Source organism: Amblyomma americanum, chromosome 7, assembly GCF_052857255.1.
Source record: "Amblyomma americanum isolate KBUSLIRL-KWMA chromosome 7, ASM5285725v1, whole genome shotgun sequence".
Taxonomy (NCBI): Eukaryota; Metazoa; Arthropoda; class Arachnida; order Ixodida; family Ixodidae; genus Amblyomma; species Amblyomma americanum.
Genome location: NC_135503.1, coordinates 7266893 through 7286169, shown reverse-complemented (window position 1 = coordinate 7286169; position 19277 = coordinate 7266893). Strand labels below are relative to the sequence as shown.

General features: G+C 45.8%; 1 protein-coding gene across 2 annotated transcripts in view; it reads left to right on the top strand.

Moving 5' to 3' along the window:
• The first annotated feature begins 64 nt into the window (after positions 1-64).
• The window catches only part of app (Palmitoyltransferase app), a 31141-nt gene continuing 11928 nt past the window's right edge, over positions 65-19277 (top strand). For both annotated transcript variants that reach the window (XR_013307176.1, XM_077630951.1), the window contains exons 1-9: positions 65-717; positions 4070-4230; positions 6773-6931; positions 8370-8507; positions 10473-10524; positions 11095-11197; positions 11794-11903; positions 12347-12437; positions 18407-18590. Coding sequence is in view for 1 of the 2 variants with exons in the window: in XM_077630951.1 (XP_077487077.1) it covers positions 485-717; positions 4070-4230; positions 6773-6931; positions 8370-8507; positions 10473-10524; positions 11095-11197; positions 11794-11903; positions 12347-12437; positions 18407-18590 (1231 nt within the window). In the remaining variant the exon portion in view is untranslated. The remainder of the gene's footprint in view (positions 718-4069; positions 4231-6772; positions 6932-8369; positions 8508-10472; positions 10525-11094; positions 11198-11793; positions 11904-12346; positions 12438-18406; positions 18591-19277) is intronic.

Sequence of the window (19277 nt, the reverse complement as noted above, 5' to 3'; positions counted from 1 at the left end):
TACTGCGTGTGCACAAAGAAAACGATGGCTTCAAAAAACGCCAAGTTTCAAAGCGCTCTCTTGCGGAGTCGGGTACTTTTGCGGGTGGAAACTTGTTTTCTGCTGCTTGTGCTTGCATTTTTGACGCGAATCTGGCGAGTTCTGGCGAGTTCGACACTGAGTCACGGTCTCCGTGGCCCACGTTCTTTTAGTCGTCGAATATTTGCGGCATGTAGGCAGCTTTCTTCGCCGAAACAGTGGCGGCAATGTCCATGCAACCGTTTCCCTCCTCCGGCTGTTGTGAACACCGTATCTCGTCGTGACCCCTTTGCCGTGTGATGTGTGGATGGACTGTGTTTTCTCCGAGGTTACGCGTCTCCCTAAGCCTAGCCCACGCTCCGTGCTGCCTCGTCGGCCTCATGAATGGTGATTCTCGCTCGGGAAAGCTCTAGCAAAGCAGCACCGGGCAGAGGTTTGAGGGCATCGGCCGCGCAGCCGCCAACCGATGGTAGGCGAGGCCACTTACTCCAAGGTTTCGACTACACTGCCGTCCGGCATACCTGCCTTTGAGGACGGCCGCAACGGTAACATGCCGCAAGTGGTCAAGAAATGGCAAGTCTTCCCCGGAAGAAACAAGTTCTACTGCGATGGCAGGCTCATGATGGCGAGACAGACCGGTGTGTTTCTCGTCACCGTCGTGCTCATCGTTGGGACGTGCACGCTGTTTTTTGTGTGCGAGTGAGTATACCCGACTGTCTTCGTGCTTGTCACCGGGACCAGTCGCCCGATCCGTACCTTATTGCCTATTCTCCTAGAACCATTCGTGCGTGTCGACGGTCACGCAATTTGTAGGCCGACGTCACTGCTTCTAGGCCAGCGTCAGTGCCAGAGCCGCGTTATCTTTTCAAAGCACCACTTTGTATCCACCAAACCTGTCATTCCAGTTCGCTCTCGTTTTGCATCAGCGTAATCGTGTTTAGCGGTCACTCCTTCACTTGCACAAGCTGTCCTGTGCCGTTAACTCGATTTGGAGTATAACGGCGGCATATATAGCGGAATTTTGACACGGCTTTTCGATGGCTCGGTGAAGGGTTCTGTTCTGACAATACTTTTGCGGGAGGCGGTGGCTAGTGTAAACGCCTGCGTTCCTGCGTCCAGGGAAAAACATGAGACATTGAGGTTTAAAATTAAAACGCAGACTATTTACTTCAGTGTTTGTCCCGATTACGCCACCTCTACTGGCTGGTAATGCTTTGACAGCTTTTGGATCCTGTTGTAAACGTAACTCACAGAATGAGGCACTGTTGGCGGTAGATAGGATAGGGTCAGTATGCCTTTATTTTTGAATGACTGTTACCTAACCGTATCTAGGTTTGATTGTGACAAGTGGTTTACTTTCGTATGTTTGCATCATAGATGTGTAGATGTGTCATAAGCTGTGAAGTTTATTTCAAGGATCCTGGGTACAGTTTCATTCAGCTGGGCACTTGAACACAGAAAATTGTTCATTCTTGCGTATCACTCCCATAAGAGTGTGGCTACTACAGTCAACTGTTGAACGGGCAGTCTTATGTTCAGTAGCATACTGCCTTTGGTACATGAGCCGCCGTTGTTACTTTCTTTTGTGTAGACCATTACATTAAAAACAGGTAAAGACATCCTTCCTGGTTAGAGGGCTGCCTGGTTTGATATTTTACTTTAGCAGCAGGAAGCATTTAGCTGCTGATTTCAACCAGTACTAATTTCAGCATTCGCACATTGCCTGGTTCATTCAGACTGAATTTATGTTCTTTGCTGTCTTTGAATAGGCTTTCAGTAAGTATGTGACTTTGTAAACTAAAAATTATTGATGTCGTCATATTACAGAAATAAAAACACCTGTGCAAGAATAAAACAAGGAGAGAGTGTACTCTATTACGTGGTGCTTTGTCTGTTAACCTATATGTGTAAAAAAAATTCAGAAATTTAAAAAAAACTAAACAAATATTTTTCTATGTAAAACATTTATTTCACTTCACAACTCAGAATCATATTTCTAATGGTATGAATATTTTTCTCAACACCGGCTTTTGAGCCATCCTACAGTGTAGAATACTAGGCAAATTTGCTGCCTGTTGTATGTGGTAAAGCTTCAAAACATTTGACATCGACTTTAAAATCACATATCTCCATATGTGTGGTGGTTTCTTGTGACAATGCCAAAAATGATTTTTTGTTTTTCTTGCCGAATTGCAGCGTAATCGAAGGGGTCCAATTTAAGAAATGATGTCCAGAGATAACTGGCAGATTTTTCTGAACGTGCACAACACACAAAACTGAACGCGCACAGCAAAACCCTTGCACAGGAAAAGTTTAGACCCTTTTGAACCCATGCAAGCAGGCACAAGATTTTCCACAATACATTTTTAGAGTTACTGTGGGAAAAAATTTGGGGGATACTTACTAAGCACTGCCTTAAGCGTATGGCACGATCGCTTAATGGATTAATGCCCATATATGCAGGCTTAGTCATTCGCTACTTAACATTCATAGATCCCTGGGAGTCCTCTTCCCAAATCCTGGCACTGTAGTGCAGTGGCAGTGGTTAAGCAATGCGACACTGCCCTGCGATGGCATGCGCTGCCGCCAGTGGGGCTTGTGTGACCCAGGTTGCTATTGCCGCGCAACCTCTAACGATCAATCATTAATTTAACTGTCACCTGCCACTGTCAGTTTTCTCACAATCTGGAGGACAGATTGTGATGATGCCTTGAGGTTACATGACCTAGGTAGTCCACCTGCCTCCTTGGTTGCTTCTCTGGGGATATTTCACTCACTGTCAACGACTCCAATGGCAGATTTTCTGTGACATGGGCTCCTTAACACTATTGCGTTAAAAGTGGTGTCCTACATGTAAAACACTAGGCATATACGGGTTACACTAGTTAAGCTTTTCGCCTGGCATTGACTTAGGAGGTGGGTCATTGAATAAAATATTGCATAGAATCCACCACAAACTTTCACCTCTGAATAGAATGAATTTAAATTTGAGCGGGCAGAGTGAGTGAGGGAACAAACATCAGTTAATGATATCCTAGTCAAAATCAGGAGGAAGAAATGGGCTTGGGCAGGGCATGTAATGCGAAGGCAAGATAACCGCTGGTCCTTAAGGGTAACTGAGTGGATTCCAAGAGAAGGCAAGCATAACGGTGGCGGCAGAAAGTTAGGTGGGCTGATGAGATTAAGAATTTGCAGGGATATGGTGGCCGCAGCTGACAAAGGACAGGGTTAATTTTAATTGTAGAGACATGGGAGAGGCCTTTGCCCTGCAGTGGGTGCAGTCAGGCTGATGATGATGGTGGTGACAAGGTGACTATATGAACCGAACAGAAACATTCCCCTGTGCTTTCCTCAATTCCAGTGACTGTTGGCTTTCTTCGTGTGTGTGTGTGTCGTCACAAGGCTCTCAGTTCCCTATCCTTGTCTGCTAATTAGCTCAGTGAGGGCCTCTGTTCTGGCAGTCTTGATGCCATAGGAAGCGTAAGAGGGTTCTACACAGTTGCCTCCATCACCATCTGATCACATTTCACATGGCACTTTCACAATAACAGGGCATTCCTACGTTTGCCGCTATGGTCGATGGTGGCACTGGTAAACACTCAAAGGTTAGGTTACATGAAACATAAATGCACTCGAAAGCAGAAGAGTCGACAGCCGTCCTCCTAGCTCGCTTGGTAGAACACCGCATGCAACAATCAGAGGTGGGATCGGATTCCACCGGGTGGCATATGGTTGTTTTTTCTTCTACTTTCTTTTACCTTCCAGGTAAAAAATGGTTACACTGCTAATTTCCCTTTTATCAACACCACAGAGAAAAGGAAAACATTCACCTGTGCTTTCTCCGATTTTATTGACTGTTGGCTTTGTTCATTTGCATTTCTATAAGTGTCGTTAAATTTGGTACATCTGTTTGGCACTTGGAATTTTACCATGTGATCCTGTCTTCATTGTGTCAGTGCCATTATGTTTTGCTATGACTAGCTTGTAGACTTGTCTTTTTTTCTCTGCTTGTCTTACCTTGTTGAGCACTTGCCTTGTGTTTCTATTGCAGTTGCCCCTACTTGGCCCGTGAGATCAGCCCAGCCATCCCAGCAGTGGCAGCAGTGTTGTTCCTATTTGTGATGTCGGCTCTGTTTAGGACTAGCTTCAGTGACCCTGGGGTCATTCCTAGGGCCAGCCCTGAAGAAGCAGCGGACATAGAAAAACAAATAGGTGAGAGAGTGGCTTTTCTCAAACATTTAATCAGGATATATTTAGCAGTGATTGATTATGTTTTAAGGTGCTGAGCAGAAATTACAGAGAGGGACTCAAATCTCTCCGCACAAAGCCCATAAGGGATTCAGTTATGTTTTTTTTTTTTCAGTTTGATGTTATTCCTGCATTTTTTAAAGCAAGACTGCATTGTGTGTCAGGTTTTTCTAAAAACAGGTGTTCTGGTGCTAAATATCAGTATTGTCTGAAGTGAATAGATAACAAAGAACGACTTGCATTCAGTGCTAATGGAGCTTTGTTACAGTCATGCTGAGGCACATGTCTCACTGTGTTTGTCCTATACAATGAGAGTCATGTGTTGCATTCCACTCTGTATCCATTTTTTTTTTTTAGTGCAGTTTTCTGTACGAGGCCCACTACAATGCTCCAGAGTTATGATTGTGATTTCATTTTTCTTCGCGACTTGCTATTACTGTGGCTGTTTCATGGCCTCGCAATAACCCCATCAATAACTTGCACCGATCCAACCCCATTGGTGGGGATCCAATGCCAACAAATCATCTGAATACTTGCATATTTCGCATATTTGTCACAAATATTGTAGGGGGACCTTTCGATTGCATTTAGGGCCTGATTGTGGCATGTTAGCGCAGGGTTGGATTTATGGGTCACTCGTGGAGGGGGGGTCCCATTTGCACCATGCATTTCATAGGCTTTTTTTCATCGAAGAATAGGTGGGTCTGCATGGTTTTCCTATGCAAAGTTTCTTACCTGGTGAAGAGGGGCACGACTGCTTCCTCCACACCCCCCATAAATTCGCCCCTGTGTTAGCTCATGTGATAGCAGAACGGTCTGCCCCTGTTGCCGTATTATATGAATGGACAGTGTCAAAGTGCCGCCTTCTTTTTGTGCTTGGGGGAATGAGGTTGAAATGGTGCCTTCTGTGCAATAAAACATAAATAAAAACGAAGCCTCCAAAACACAAGTGTTGACAATTTACACTTGAATTAAGCCCCACTTAACCCTTTAACCACCAGATTGTTTTATCACTTTTTGGCAGAAACGAGTCCTGTCAGGCATGAGTTATTTTGTAAAAAACATGGTAAAATTGCAAAATTGTTTTGGCACTTTTTGGTAGAAATGATTCTTGTCAGGCATGAGTTAAGTGTAACACGTTTTTCATTGACAACTATTGCCGTGTAGTGGTGAAAATTGCAACCAACACACTTGCTGAGCGTAATTTACCTTTGGCAGTGCGAAGCAGTGCAGCATCGGGCCTGATAAGTGGGACTCGTCATTGGTGATATTGATGCAATCTCCCATGAAGGGTACAGCTTGGGGCTGGGGGTTAAAGGGTTAACCAAGTGGTGATGCGATATTGGATTGGCTGGGTCAAGAAATGGTTGAGAAGCCCTTTTGTGGTTTACCCACCGTGGTGGCTGAGTGGTTAGGGCGCTCGGCTACTGAGCTGGAGTTCCTGGGTTTGAAGGAGCTGCTCGCGTTTTGAAACACAAAAGGCGCCCAACCACTATTACTACTGCCCCTGTGCTGTTAGATGTCAATACTCTTTAAAGATCCTCATGTTGTCCATCCCTCCAGTACAGCACCTCTTTCTTCCCTTCTCTCACTCTCTCCTTTGTCCCTTCCCTTATGGGCTGGTTCAGGTGTCCACGAGCTGTGAGACAGATACTGCGCCATTTCCTTTCCTCAAAAAAAAAAACAATTTTCAGACAATTTTCAAGCCCTTTTATGGAACAGGAGCAGCAAAAGGCAACTAGGAGAATGCCTCCTCTTTTGATGAATGTGATATACATAACTGCTGATAGTTATGAATGCCTTGGATTTTTGGTGTAGCAGCAGGGACACGGTTAACAAATGCTGTTAGCATTCCCAAGCTTTCTTTTGATACCTTGACCTTTGTGTTTCATTCGAAAAAAAAAATTCAGTTTAATTCAATCCATTTTTTATTTCACCAGTAGTATGGATAGAAAAGAAATTACTTTTTGATGTAACATTCCCCCCCCCCCCCCCCCCCTTTTTTTTTTCATAATAGGCAACTTCAGGCACGGGATATTGTTACTTGGATCCAAATGACTTAGTGACTGCACCTGTTGTATTCTGATTAATCTCTCATCTTGCTGCACTTAGCACTAATGGATATTCTTCATGCTACCCTCCATGCACACTTTTTAAAAATTTTATCCCAAGGCTAAAAACTTTAAGAGTAATTATTAAAATATCTTGAAGCTCTATAGGTTTATTCTATCCTCTATTTGCTTCAAAAACTGCTTGTACTTGTGTGCCTAGGAATGAAAGCATAACTGGGCATGATCAACAGTGAATGGTCTTGTGGCTATGAAGGGCCCTCTGGCGACAAATGTACCACTTAGTGGTTGGGTTGGAGAAGGAGCATTGGGAAGGGCAAGCCTTCTGAAGATAGGGTATTGGGCTCGAGTCTCTATGTCGAGTTACTATGTCTACACATAGTCACTTCTCTTTGAAATGAAAATACCTAACCAACTGTATGTTTTTCTTGCACCAGAGGTGCCAAATGGGTCAAGTTCCCCAACGTTCCGGCCACCTCCCCGTACCAAAGAAGTGGTGGTGAGCGGCCAAACAGTAAAGCTCAAGTATTGCTTTACGTGCAAAATATTCCGGCCTCCAAGGGCATCTCATTGCAGCCTTTGTGACAATTGTGTGGGTAAGGTTCTCTGAAAAATAGTGGTGTCTTCAGTGTGCTAGGAATAGCACTGTCGCTTTTATTGAAAGCATAAAGCATCTCTTAAATTTTCATTGTTGGGATTTTTATACTTTGTTAGATTTATATTTAGGAAAGGGACTTTGTCTAATTGCTTAAGTTAGCAAAGTTCATTTTCTGCATAATATTTTGAGTGATACAGGATGTTTATTGCAGTGAATTCTGGCTTTTTTTTCTGAACATTGCTGTGCAGTCATCAGTGAAAAAATAGAGTACTATTATTTTCACTCGTTAACATAGCAACAAGAAGGTTTACACAATATCATGTTCAAATCTTAGTCAACAAATTTGGGTTATTTCATTGGTGTAATGTATTAAAACTGCACATCATAATGTCTGCAGGAATCGGCTGATGAAGGAGGCAGTAAGCATGGTGTTGATATTTATTTTGTATCATTCACTTATCTTTTGGCATGTTTGTACCTGCCTTTTTTGGTTAGCAGCGTATCAGTTAGGGAGTAATGCAGTGTTAACAACCACCTGATCACAGCTGCATGGCTACAAAGTTACAGCTTTCTCGGAAGTTTTGCAGCTGAAAAAAAAAAAAACAAGAAAACCTGTTAGTTTTCCTTTGTAGCCATATGTTTGTGCTTAGTGGTGCTACTCATTAATAACTTCCTAATTGAAATCTGCTTCACCTTTAAGGGCTGTTCACATGCAAGCGAATTGGCGAACAGCGGCGCGGCGCTGCAAAGCGGTTCGCGAGCTTTCGTTTCACATACATCGCCGCTGCGCGCTTCCCACCGCTGCGAAAACCAACGTTGCTGGCAAAAGATATGCGCCTGCAACCGGTTTTGGTGACCTGCAACCAGTTTTGTTGGCCTGCAAACACAAAAAAAGCGTAATATAAAAGCATTATTTTGTCAATTCTTTTCAGTTTCTTTAAATAAATATAATTCTTGCGTTTTAAGCATTAAACAGCACTTTATACAGTTTATTTTTTAAACAAAAGTTCGTACGTGCGGCGTACAAACTCGCGTGGCAACGCCGGGCTGTCATTGGTTGAGATGCGGTGCTGCCGCGTCGCCGCCGCGAAAAGTTCCAACTTGCCCGAACCTCGCCGCTCCAGCCGCTGGGGCTTTCTCCGCCGCTTGAGAGAGGCTGTACTCGCCGCCGCGACAAAGTTCGCGAGCGGTTCTCTTGCATGTGAAACACGCATTAGGGTTTCCCCAAAATACACTTGATTAACATTTAGTCATTTGGTATTCTTGCCTGGTTTGTCTTTATTTTTTTTTTACCATTGGGCTCTTTTTTCTTTGTATTTTTTGCGTGCTTTGTTTTCCCCCACACCCAAAATCACTTTAAAATTTTTTATCGGCAGGATTGCACCTTGTGACATCTGCTTGATCTCTTCCTAATTTATTATTATTATTTTTTTCAGAGAGATTTGATCACCACTGCCCTTGGGTAGGAAACTGTGTAGGGAAGAGGAACTACCGGTTTTTTTATGTATTTATCATCTCCCTTGCCTTCCTGTGTGTCTTTGTGTTTTCCTGTGTCATCACGCACATTGTTTATGGTGAGTCAGACACTATTGCCTTTTTACCTTCTGCGGCGTGAAGCATTACTGTGCACCCTCTTTGTGTTCTTGCAACCCGATGTCAGTAGACAGTGAATCAAAAAACGTGTGCTTGTAAGTCTTTCTTTCCTCATCCTGAAAGTGTGAAATTAACCAGGCAACTGTAGATTGAGCTCTTTTGTCAAAATGTGTTCCAAGCTCTACTTTACTGCACTTAATCCTCTATAGCACATCGCAAAAAATATCAATAAAAAGGCACGCATTGCACAAGTGCTACCAAGCACTTAAACTTTAAGGTGTTAAATGTAGTAGATGTCGTGGGCTGTCTTGTTTTTCGGAAGCAAGCTCTTATGCATATCTTGGGTTGAATTGACCACTTTCCATGGGAAGCTAGTCCTTCAGTATTTCTCCATGCTTTCTGAATTTATAGTGGAATTATTGGTGGCAAGGTGCATAGGACCATAACACACGTCAGTGAAATTGTGTGGTTTATAATGCAGTCAGTGATGGCACAGTTTTGTTTTGTATAAAGACTCTAGATACTCTCCGCCAAATGCGCTCTACAGCAACCCAGTTTGCCAGACTCCCCGCACACCATCCAAACTTTCCTTACTCTTGTCTAGTTGAAGGGAGTAACTTGCGCATAATTGAGAATGTCAATTTTGGGGTTTAAAAAGAAGTGGCTGCAGATCCCTGTTGCTGGGATGTGTTTGTAAGGTTATTGATCAGCCAACTTTACATGAACACCACATTACGTCTTTCTGCTCGCGTATGCTGTTATCAACAAACGTTTACAGGATGCTTGTGTTTGGGAAAAAATTTATTGCAGCGCTGCCATGCCACTTGGTCGCCTTGTATTGATACCAGTGCATCGAGCTTGCAAGTCCCTTTGTACTTGCAGGCATTTTGGGCGATTGGCTTGAGACTCTGCCAATATTTTCCTTTTTGCTCACCTGCATCCTGTAAACTTTCACTGTCGACCGTAAGTTGCTGTTACTTGCAGTGTTTCAGTGTAGTATTAAATTTGTGGTAAATATTTTTGTTTGCTAGAAAAGGTCTTTTGTGAGGCCGCTTCTTGATATAAAACTTTTTTTTTTTTTGCTAAATTAGGAGACCCATTTAAAATAACGGAGGGCACTTGCTCTTGATACTCATTTCACTGAAGGATTTTGAAGACCTATATAGATAGTCTTTGACTCTATGGCATATTTAGTGTTCCTAGAGACTGCTTTACAGCCATCAATTTTTTTACCAAGTTGTCAGAGGATGTTAGGATATTAAAGGCCAGACAGTGGCAGTAGCATCTAGTTGAATGTCGTTTCCTCAAAGCCACACACTGCAAAGTAACACTTGGAGCAGAGAAACCACGAGTAGTTTATTTACCTTGTTAAAAGTGAATTTCTTTTTAAAGCAAGAGATAGTCTTTGTTGCAAACAATAACTAGTCATTAGTATTGCTGTTGCTAGAAAAGCTTGCATCGGCCATTCTAAGAGGGCTTGAGCATCTTCTAGACCATGTGGAGCATCTTCTAAATTCCTTCGATTGTAGATTTTTTGTGCATTATCCATTTAACTTAGAGTCATGGCTTGGTTTCTTTTTGTGTGTGCCAATCTTAATGATGGTATTGAGTATTGACCTCTCACTAGCAGCCGCCTTTGGCATGCATCATTTTTTTGTCTGTGAGTACTTCATTGTCACTTGAATATGCATGTGCACCATGGATGCTGCCAAGTGCAAAGCGTTTATCTTTAAAAGACCTTTTCATTGTTTTTTTTTTCTTCTGTCATGCAGCACTAAGCAGCCAGTGTGTTCTACCCATTTGGCAGGAACATAACTGAGTGTAGAGGGGATATTAAAGCACACGCACACATACATGCACTCACAGACCGAGAGAGAAGGTGCTAAGTGCTTCACTTGGGGTTAGTCCAGCATCATTTGTGTGTTGTCTTGTTTTGTGTTTTTCAGTTGCTCGAGAACATGAATCGTACATAGAGGCTGTGAAGGAGACGCCTGCAAGATATCCTTTGTGCACTTGATGTCTTTTATCCAAAGTCTGCAGGGTGGTAGTTCCATCATTGTGTAGTTGTACAGGGCTGTAGTGCTTCATTTATTCAATTTTTTGTTTGGGCATTGTGATTTGCTGACGGCCAAGGAGATGTAGTCTTTTATTTGCTGCTTTTGTTTTCTGCGTGGTTTAGCATATTAAATGACAGCTTGGCCTCACTGGAAAAGGTGATGGGAGCTTATTGGAACTTGAACTTGACTGTTGAGTCTAAAGTGAACAGTTGTACTTGTTGCAACTGGTTCAAAGCTGGGGCAGGTAGATGCTTGGGCTGGTGCTGGTTCCACTTTCTTTGTGCGTTCAGGCTGTCCTACACATCAGAAGCTGCCCATGGCTTTTTAAATAGACTGTCATCCCACAAGTGTAGCTTTGGAACACAAAATATTATTTTATGTTGTCGGAATGCAGTTGTTTGTAGGGCAGAGCTGAAAACCAGCTCATAGCTCACGTATGAAAGCATATAGCGCGTATGGATGTTCTCACTCATGCTGCTGTTTTATGCCTTGACTTGCCTTCCGTCATTACTGTGGTCGAAGGAGTGGTGTGTTTCTTCTCTGTGTGGTCCATAATGGGCCTGGCAGGTTTCCACACCTATCTCACTACGTCCAACCAGACTACCAATGAAGATGTAAGTGATGACTGTGCCTCTTTTGTGTGTAGAGCTTCTGCTGTGTGGAAGTACAGAATTAAAAGGTACTACTTTTGCTGTGATGCATTGCAAGTACGTTGAAAGCGCTAAGGAACTTGAATCTTTATCACAAAGGCTTCTGAAGGATTGCTGAAATTAGCAGCAAAAAAAGCACAGTAATAAATGCAACTTGTGGATCTCACCATTTTGTGAATGCCATGCTCACGCACATACCGTTTTAGATACTGACACACAGTGCTTTGCACTCGGGCTGGTACCTGAAAACTGCCATTCTCCTGCTGATCGTGTTGAGATTTTATCAAAGTGCTTTTGAATATCATGGTTGGGCAGGCAGGTAATACTAGAGAAGGGATTCTACAAGAATGCTCTTGAGTGTTGTGATTGAGAATGTTGAACTGGTTGGTTATACTATAAACGTTAATGGATTCTGTCTCAATGCTCCTGAATATCATGGTTTAGCATGTTTAGTAGGCTAGGAATATTAGCCTTAAGAAATTCTACTACAGTGCTTTTGAGCGTCATGGTTAAGCATGTTAAGCAAGTTGGTAAAACAGTGTTTGTAATTTTATTCTTAGATCAAAGGCTCCTTCTCATCACGAAGAGGGCAGGATGTGTACAATCCATACAGCAAGGGCTCCTTCATCAGCAACTGTGTGCAAGTCCTGTGTAGCCCTGCACCTCCAAGGTGAAACTTTTGTTTGTAACTAAACTTTATTTTGCATTGGCTTGGTATTTTTTAACTGCAGAGAAAAAACACATTCAAGCTTCTCACGTGCTTGCACTTTAAAATGAGCAGTTCCTGAAGGTAGTTTGCAGTATTGTATAAATGTAGCCTGTTTATTTTTTTCCATTCTTGTGGACCAGAATGTTGAGGTACTGCATCATCTGTGTTGCTCCGCTTTGTTAAGTTGCATGCACTTGTTGGTTCCCTTTCAGTGGCAGCTCTTTGTTATGTGTATGAGCAACCATTTGACAAATAGGGTGCCACCTTTTTGCTTTCGATAGCTGTGAACTGCTGTTATCTCTGATGTGAGCCTCTTGTGTTGTTGGTGACCTGTGCCACGAATTGTGTGAGCTGTCCTGTTGGGAAAGCAACAGCTGATAATCCAGCTTCCTGTGCGCATGCAGCCTGATTGATCGGCGAGGCGTGGTGATCCCAGACACCGGGCCCGTGCTGAGGGAGAGCTATGGCACCGTCAAGGCATTTCATCTATCACAGGTGAGGGCATGATTCAGCTTATCGCAGTGGCTCTTATATTAATGAGGTATCATTTGGCTCCTTTAGTAGTTACTAATCCATGGATTGGGTCTGACACAAACAGCGTCGGGAAATGTTGCAGCAATAGGTGCATAGGGGACTGCCTGCAGAGTATTTACACAATTGTAAGTCGACCCCCCCCCCCCTCCCCCCATCACATTTCCGAAAAATTTAAAAAAAAACTTCCGAGGTTGTTTAAGCTTGGCCTTGAATAGTTGAACGCGATAGTATTATCCAGCGGCCGCCGTTTATCGTCAGCAGTTATCGGCTGCCGCGCGTGGCCGTGTGGGCACATTCCAAAACGAAAATGTGTTAGTCACTGGACTACTCGTCCACACTTGCGCCGTCGTCCTCACTAGTGCTGCCGTCGTGATCGTTGCTGCGGTCCCACAGCACGTCGTTCTAACGTCGTTGTCCAACAAAATCCCGCACTTCGCAAACAGCCACATCACGACATCGCGTGGAACAGCTGAAAATTTTCCTCGCTGCAGCTATCACACCTGTGTCACCTGTTGCAAACGTCGAACTTGCATCCCGGCGTGCGGCTGTTCGTTTCTTCGGCGTAAAAAATGGCAGCCATCTTGAATGTAGGCATGAACGAGCGCCGGTCGCTTGCCGGATTTGGAGCACAAATGATGACTGACGAAGCACTACATTAAAAACTTGTGAAACGCGGCTGGCAGTAGTCAAATGCGTCAGACCCAAAAAGAAACTACGCGTGAGTGGCATCGGCTCTTCTGTCGTCTACCGACACTCCCCGGCACTGGTACCGTTCCGAGTGGGGGTGACGCCTCGATTGGAACAGCGGCCCTTCCATCAACTATCAAAGCTCCCTTGAGCGCCGATCGCACATTTGAAAGTAAAAAGAAAACTTGTTGGACACCTGAGCTTCCCTTAGATTGCGATTGCGTTACCGGGCTGCCGCCGCTTATCAGAAACCGAAGTCAGCAGCCACGTGTGGGGAGTGTGGGGTGCCAGTTTGCTGTTTATCGATAGCCGCCGTCGGCCGCCGCCCGCATGCGCGGGGAGGGGATGCCAGTTTTGCGCGTTGGCATAGCAGCTGCTCAAGTCCAGCACCAAGAGCGATGTGACGGAGCCACGCAGCAAAAATGCAACCACACTGTAGCATGCCTGATATCGCGTTTGTCTCGCCTTTACTTATAGTGCGATGTTTTTGTTTCGATTGTAAGTTGACCCACCCACTTCGGATTTTCAAATAAAAAAAAAATAGGTCAACTTACAATTATGTAAGTCATATTGTATTGTGTCACAAACGTAGTGTGTCTTTTCTGAGAACTGTCACATTTTTGGGCTGGCCGATGAAACGGTTAACCTGGTCGCAAGGCTGTGAGCTTGCACTCTGGTCTTGTGATTCAGGCAGACATGAAAAGGGCGCACTCAGTGTTTAGAGGGAAGGGTGTAGTGCAGCTCGGTTGCCATTACTTCCTTGCCCTAGGTGGGTCAAAAGTGATATTTTCAACTCTCTTTGCACGCTTCCTAAAAGTTATTGCTCTGCTTTCGTTAACTGTCATTGTTAGCATTGTTTGCTACACGTGTAGTAATCTTAACTGTAGTTTCGACTCTAAAAAGCACCACATTTACTATTATAAAGAGCAAACAGTATGGACAGAACACCGCAGCCATATACTTGGATATTGCCTCCTGCGCCCACCCACAAATGTACACCTGCGGAGCAGTAGGCAGCCCCAACACTCCACACCTGGCCGTTTCCCCTCAGACACCTTCCCAAGGAAGGTTATTCTCTGGCAAGTTCAGACCCTTTGATACCCACATACCTTAACCTCCACCATCTCCATCGCCTTCACCCAACACTATCCGTAGATGCATCTCCCTGGAAGACCAGGGGGCACTGCAAGCCCATTTTCAATGCCCGAGTTGCTTGCAGCAATAGATGAGGCCCGTCGGAAGACTGCGCCCGGTCCGGACTCCATTCCGTACGAGGTTTACAAGAACTTAAGTTCCGCTGTACTGCCTCAACTCCTCGCCACCATTAACAAGGTATGGACAGAAGGCGTCATACCAGAAACTTGGAAATCGGCTATTGTGATCCCCACACCAAAGCCGGGGAAGCCGCCGACAGACCTCGGAAATTTCCGGCCTATATTACGCCCATTATGCAAGCTTACCGAAAAAATGCTTGCCACACGACTGTCGTGGTGGCTTGGGCACCATGGTTTCTACCATCCCGCTTAAATTGGTTTTCGTACGTCCGTAGGTACAGAAGATGGACTGGCTGTCTTGGCGTCAGCAGTTCTGGCCTCAACTCACAGCCACAATGTACAGTACTCACGGATTGAAATAGGACATTCGGAGCGCTAGCCTTGCAGTGCCACGCAGGCATGTGGTAAACCACAGGCCGGCTCATTGGCTACTGGAAGGAACAATTCTGCTTTATAGATGTTCTCCCTCTCGCGCCATACCACAATGCACCACCTTGGTTCCATGAGCGTCTACGGGCGGCGCTCCATGAAGCGACGGCCACGCGCTCCGAATGTCCTATTTCAATCCGTGAGTACTGTACGTACTGTACTGGCTGTGGACGTTGAAAAGGCGAACGATAATATCAGTCATGCTGCCATCCTGGAATCGCTTGACATGCTGCATTCCCCCGTTAGAGTGCGCAATTTTGTTAAATCCTTCCTTGAAGGCCGACACTTTGCCATACGCCTCAGTGGTGAGGCCATCGGATCATTTGTGCCTCTTCGCGGCGTTCCTCAGTGATCGGTGTTATCGCCAACATTATTTAATATTTCTTTTATCCCCCTTGCTTGGCGCTTGCATGATGTCTCTGAGATAAGTTCTTATTGTATGCTGATGACATAACGGTGCGGAGCACTCACAACGGCCTGATGACTCAAGCAGCAGGCCTACAATCAGCCATAGATATTACGTCGACTTTTGCTTCTTCAATTGGTTTGCAGCTTTCAGTGAGCAAAACCACGTTCGTGTCAGTCGCCAACCGCTGGGGGCGCCGTAAACTGACTGCAACACCAATTCGTCTCCATCTATCCGGAACTCCAATTCAAGAAAGTTTGACCATAAAAATATTGGGCTTGACAAGTAACAAGTCGGGAATAGGTACTGCTTGGCTTTTTTGGGCTAAAAAGCAAGCAATTCAGGCGTTGGATCTGATTAGACGCATTGCTCCTAAAACCGGCGAACTCCGCTCTCATGTTGCACAACAGTTGGTGCGGGCGGTTGTGCAACCGCACCTCGTTTACCAAGCCCAATTCCAGCATTTGACGAGGGCTCAATGGGATCCTCTAGAAGCTGTTAATCGAGAGGCAAGGAGGGTCATCACTTGCCTTCCCCGCATCACCCCGATCGTGGCGCTCCAAGAACATGCGCAGCTGAAGACACTAGATGAGCTGGTGCAGCAACGACGCGATGCTTGCCGCCTAAAGCCATACACGCACCACGTGTGCACTCAGGGCATATGCTTCATTGCACTCCATTCTACAGCCGCCCCCGCCAGTTCTTCCTCCCTGGCGTTTTGTGCAGCTAAGCGACAACAAGCCAACTGATCTACGTCGGCCATCATCTACCCGCGCGGCATCATCGTTTCGCGACCGAATTATAGAACAAGACGCCAATCTGCCGCATGGCTCCATCGTTATGTACGTTGACGCAAGCATTCAGGCCTGCGAAACAACAACAGCAGTTTACTGTCCTTGCAAGCCTGCTTTGAACAAAACGTCAAGGTTTCGCCTCGCAGAACCTCCTTCTGTGCGGAGATGCTTGCGGTTCAAGAGGCACTTTGCTCTGTGGCCGCCGTTCCCATGCTACCCACGACCCGCATTGTCATTCGCACCGACGCCCTTCATGTCACACGCCTACTATAACGAGTCAGTCACACCCCAGAAATCTGCCAAGACATCCATCGTCTAGCGGCACGCATCCCGCAACAAATCCGTATTGAGTGGGTCCCGCGTGACCTCCTGAGCGCACAAAGCCGCGCAGATTTTGCGACCCGCCTTTCGACCCCAACCTCGTCTTTGCCTTGAGTCCTCACTCTGGATGACAGCACCCTCCTTTTAACAAGAAAGGAACACCTCCGGCGCCGCACACGTGCTGTAATCCCTTCGTGTGCGGTAACCCTCCCCCGTGGTCTTACCCGTGTAGAGGAGGTTGCGCTTCGGACGATACGGGCCGGGGTTGCCCTAACTCCAGCTGTGACACGGAAGTGGCCGCATTTCAAAGATTTATATCCCCGCCCCGGGTGTCCAGTCTGCAAGAACAGAGACTGTGAGGCGGATATCCACCACCTGTTGTGGGACTGCCCGGCGCTGAAGCTGACGAGAATTCGGCACCTGGTGTCAGTGGGACTCTCACCGGACAATCCGGATTCACATATTGCATGGACACAGGGTCCATATCATCGTTCACTTCTTGGTTTCATCAGATCAGCTCAACTTTTTTCATTTATTTAAGCATCTTACTCATCTTTCACTTCATAGTTTTTATGCCCCGAGGCAATAAACATCGCTTCGAAAAAAAAAAAACAGGGGGCACTGCTCACCGTCACCAAGAAGTCAGCAGAAGCCACTAGGACCCTGGGCTAAGGGCCTCACCTGCAACAGCTCCAACTACTGCTTCTACCAATAAATGTTTATTCTTGAAAACATAGCGCAAAAAAGACACAAACGACACAGATGTGGACAGGACACAGACGACACACATGTGGACGGGACATGTGCTATCTCCCGTCCACATCTGTGTCGTCTGTGTCTTTTTTGCACTATGTTTAAAAAAAAAAAAACTGTTACCAACTAGCCCTGACCAAGCTACTGTTGCATCGAATGTTTATTCATTCATTCCTCACGGGGCTAAACAAATCGAGGCAGAAGCATGAGCACATGAGTGCGTGCACAGTAGAACCCCGCTGTTATGTTCCTGGCTGCTGCATTTTCTGCAGACTCATGCGATACAAACTCGGCTGTTACGTCGCAACTGTAGCAGCTTTCCTGCGTGGTACGTTGCGAATGTCATTTTGCAATAGTTGTTTTACCCCATGCAAGCATTTTGACAGCCTACATTTAGCACACACAGAACGGTGATGGCATACCAGCCAAAGTGGAACTAGACTCCATCAGCGCCTGGACACCACCATGCTCGGCAGGTTTCGGCACGCTGCACCCACGCTGATGCCCAGCACGCTTGGGGGCAGCGTGAATTTTATTGCAGCTGTTGGTGCAGTTCCATCTCATTGCAATGCGAGTGCGAACACCTTCGGTCGTCTGCGAATGACGGCACAAATGTGAAGCAGGACATGACTATAGACGTGAATGAATGGTTGACTGGAGGAAGGAAGATGGTGAAGGGCTTGCCACCATGGTGGTTGAGAGGATGATCTGATAAGCACTGGTCCATGAGGCTTCCGGGCCAGAGGTCACCTAGAGCAGACTGCTGAGGCCCATGGGCACTCTGAATGGCATGGGCAAGGGCGCTGTGTGCTCATGTGTGGGGCTTCTGGTCGGAGCGGTGCGGAGCTGGGGTAAATGGCAGTGTGAGCTTTGGTTTGGCAGGCATGGACACATTGGGCAGCGTGGAATAGGAACACGCTGCCAGCGACCACGGCAGGTACAGGATGCCAAAGCTCCAGAACCAGGATGATGACGATGCTCCGCACCTCACACCAAATGCTACGAAGTGGCTATTTACTGGCAGAGGTATTCTGCGAGACCAAGGGCCGATGGCCTTAGACACAAGGTCAGCTCACAAGCATGCAATATAGTGCTGTCATCGTCCGGTGCACTTCATTGTCCTCTAATCGTACATAGCATTGATCTGGTGTCTCAGGCCATCGGCCCTTGGTCTCGCAGAATATCTCTTCCAGCAAATTGTCATCTTGTAACATCACGCACACACATATATATATTGGTCATTGCCTGCCATGTACTGTTTTACAGAATGGCCTTCAGATCAACGCAACCAGTGCAAGCGGGGCCGTTGCTCCGACCCCTGTGATTGACATGAAGGCCAGTCATGTCCCCTTCTCTGGAGGTCCTTTGCACACAGGCCGCGCCACGTTGCCCCAAGCGGCCAATGGCTCTTACCCACGGGATGTCCTGTATCAGAACTCTGGCAGCCACGGTAAGTGCAATCCATTTTGCCATTCCTTTCACACATTGGCATGGTCCTTTGGACTCTTCCTTCCTGTTTCAGCATTTTCTTTGACATTGCTGCTTCCGTAGCCTCATGGTATGCCTTGACTGCAACCTGTAAACTTTGTCTGTTGTTTTTAAGGCAATAGGGTGTTTGGCGAAATGGGCTTTGCCTAAAGTTCCATTTGCTTTGTTTTCTAAAAACAAAATACTCTCTTGTTTACTAGCACGCTGAACTTCTGTTATGCAGAATAAGTATGCCACTGTCTAATTGAGGTGTTAGTATTCCAGCCAAGAGAAGAAACATGAAGGGCAGTAAATTCTTGCCTTGCTAGCAGTAGGCAAGAATCCGCTCGTTGTACAACATTGGTGGTCTAGTGGTTTGAGCATCCGCCCCGCATTTGGGAGATGCGGGGTTCGATCCCCAGTGCCGTCGGGTACCTACCGGTGATACAATCGGAACAGGCTTTCCTCTGCCTGGTGCTCGGCTTCTTTGGGGTGAAATGCTTCGGAAATGGATCTTTGACCCCACCGTAAGTAGAAGAAAAAAAAACCTTTTGCTGGGTGGGGCGGGCAGACGTATGATATGAAATTTCTACTCTCCCCAAAAAATCTGTTGGAACTTTTGTCCCGCATAATGAACCCTCCCCCCAAACTGATGCCAGCATTTTTGGAA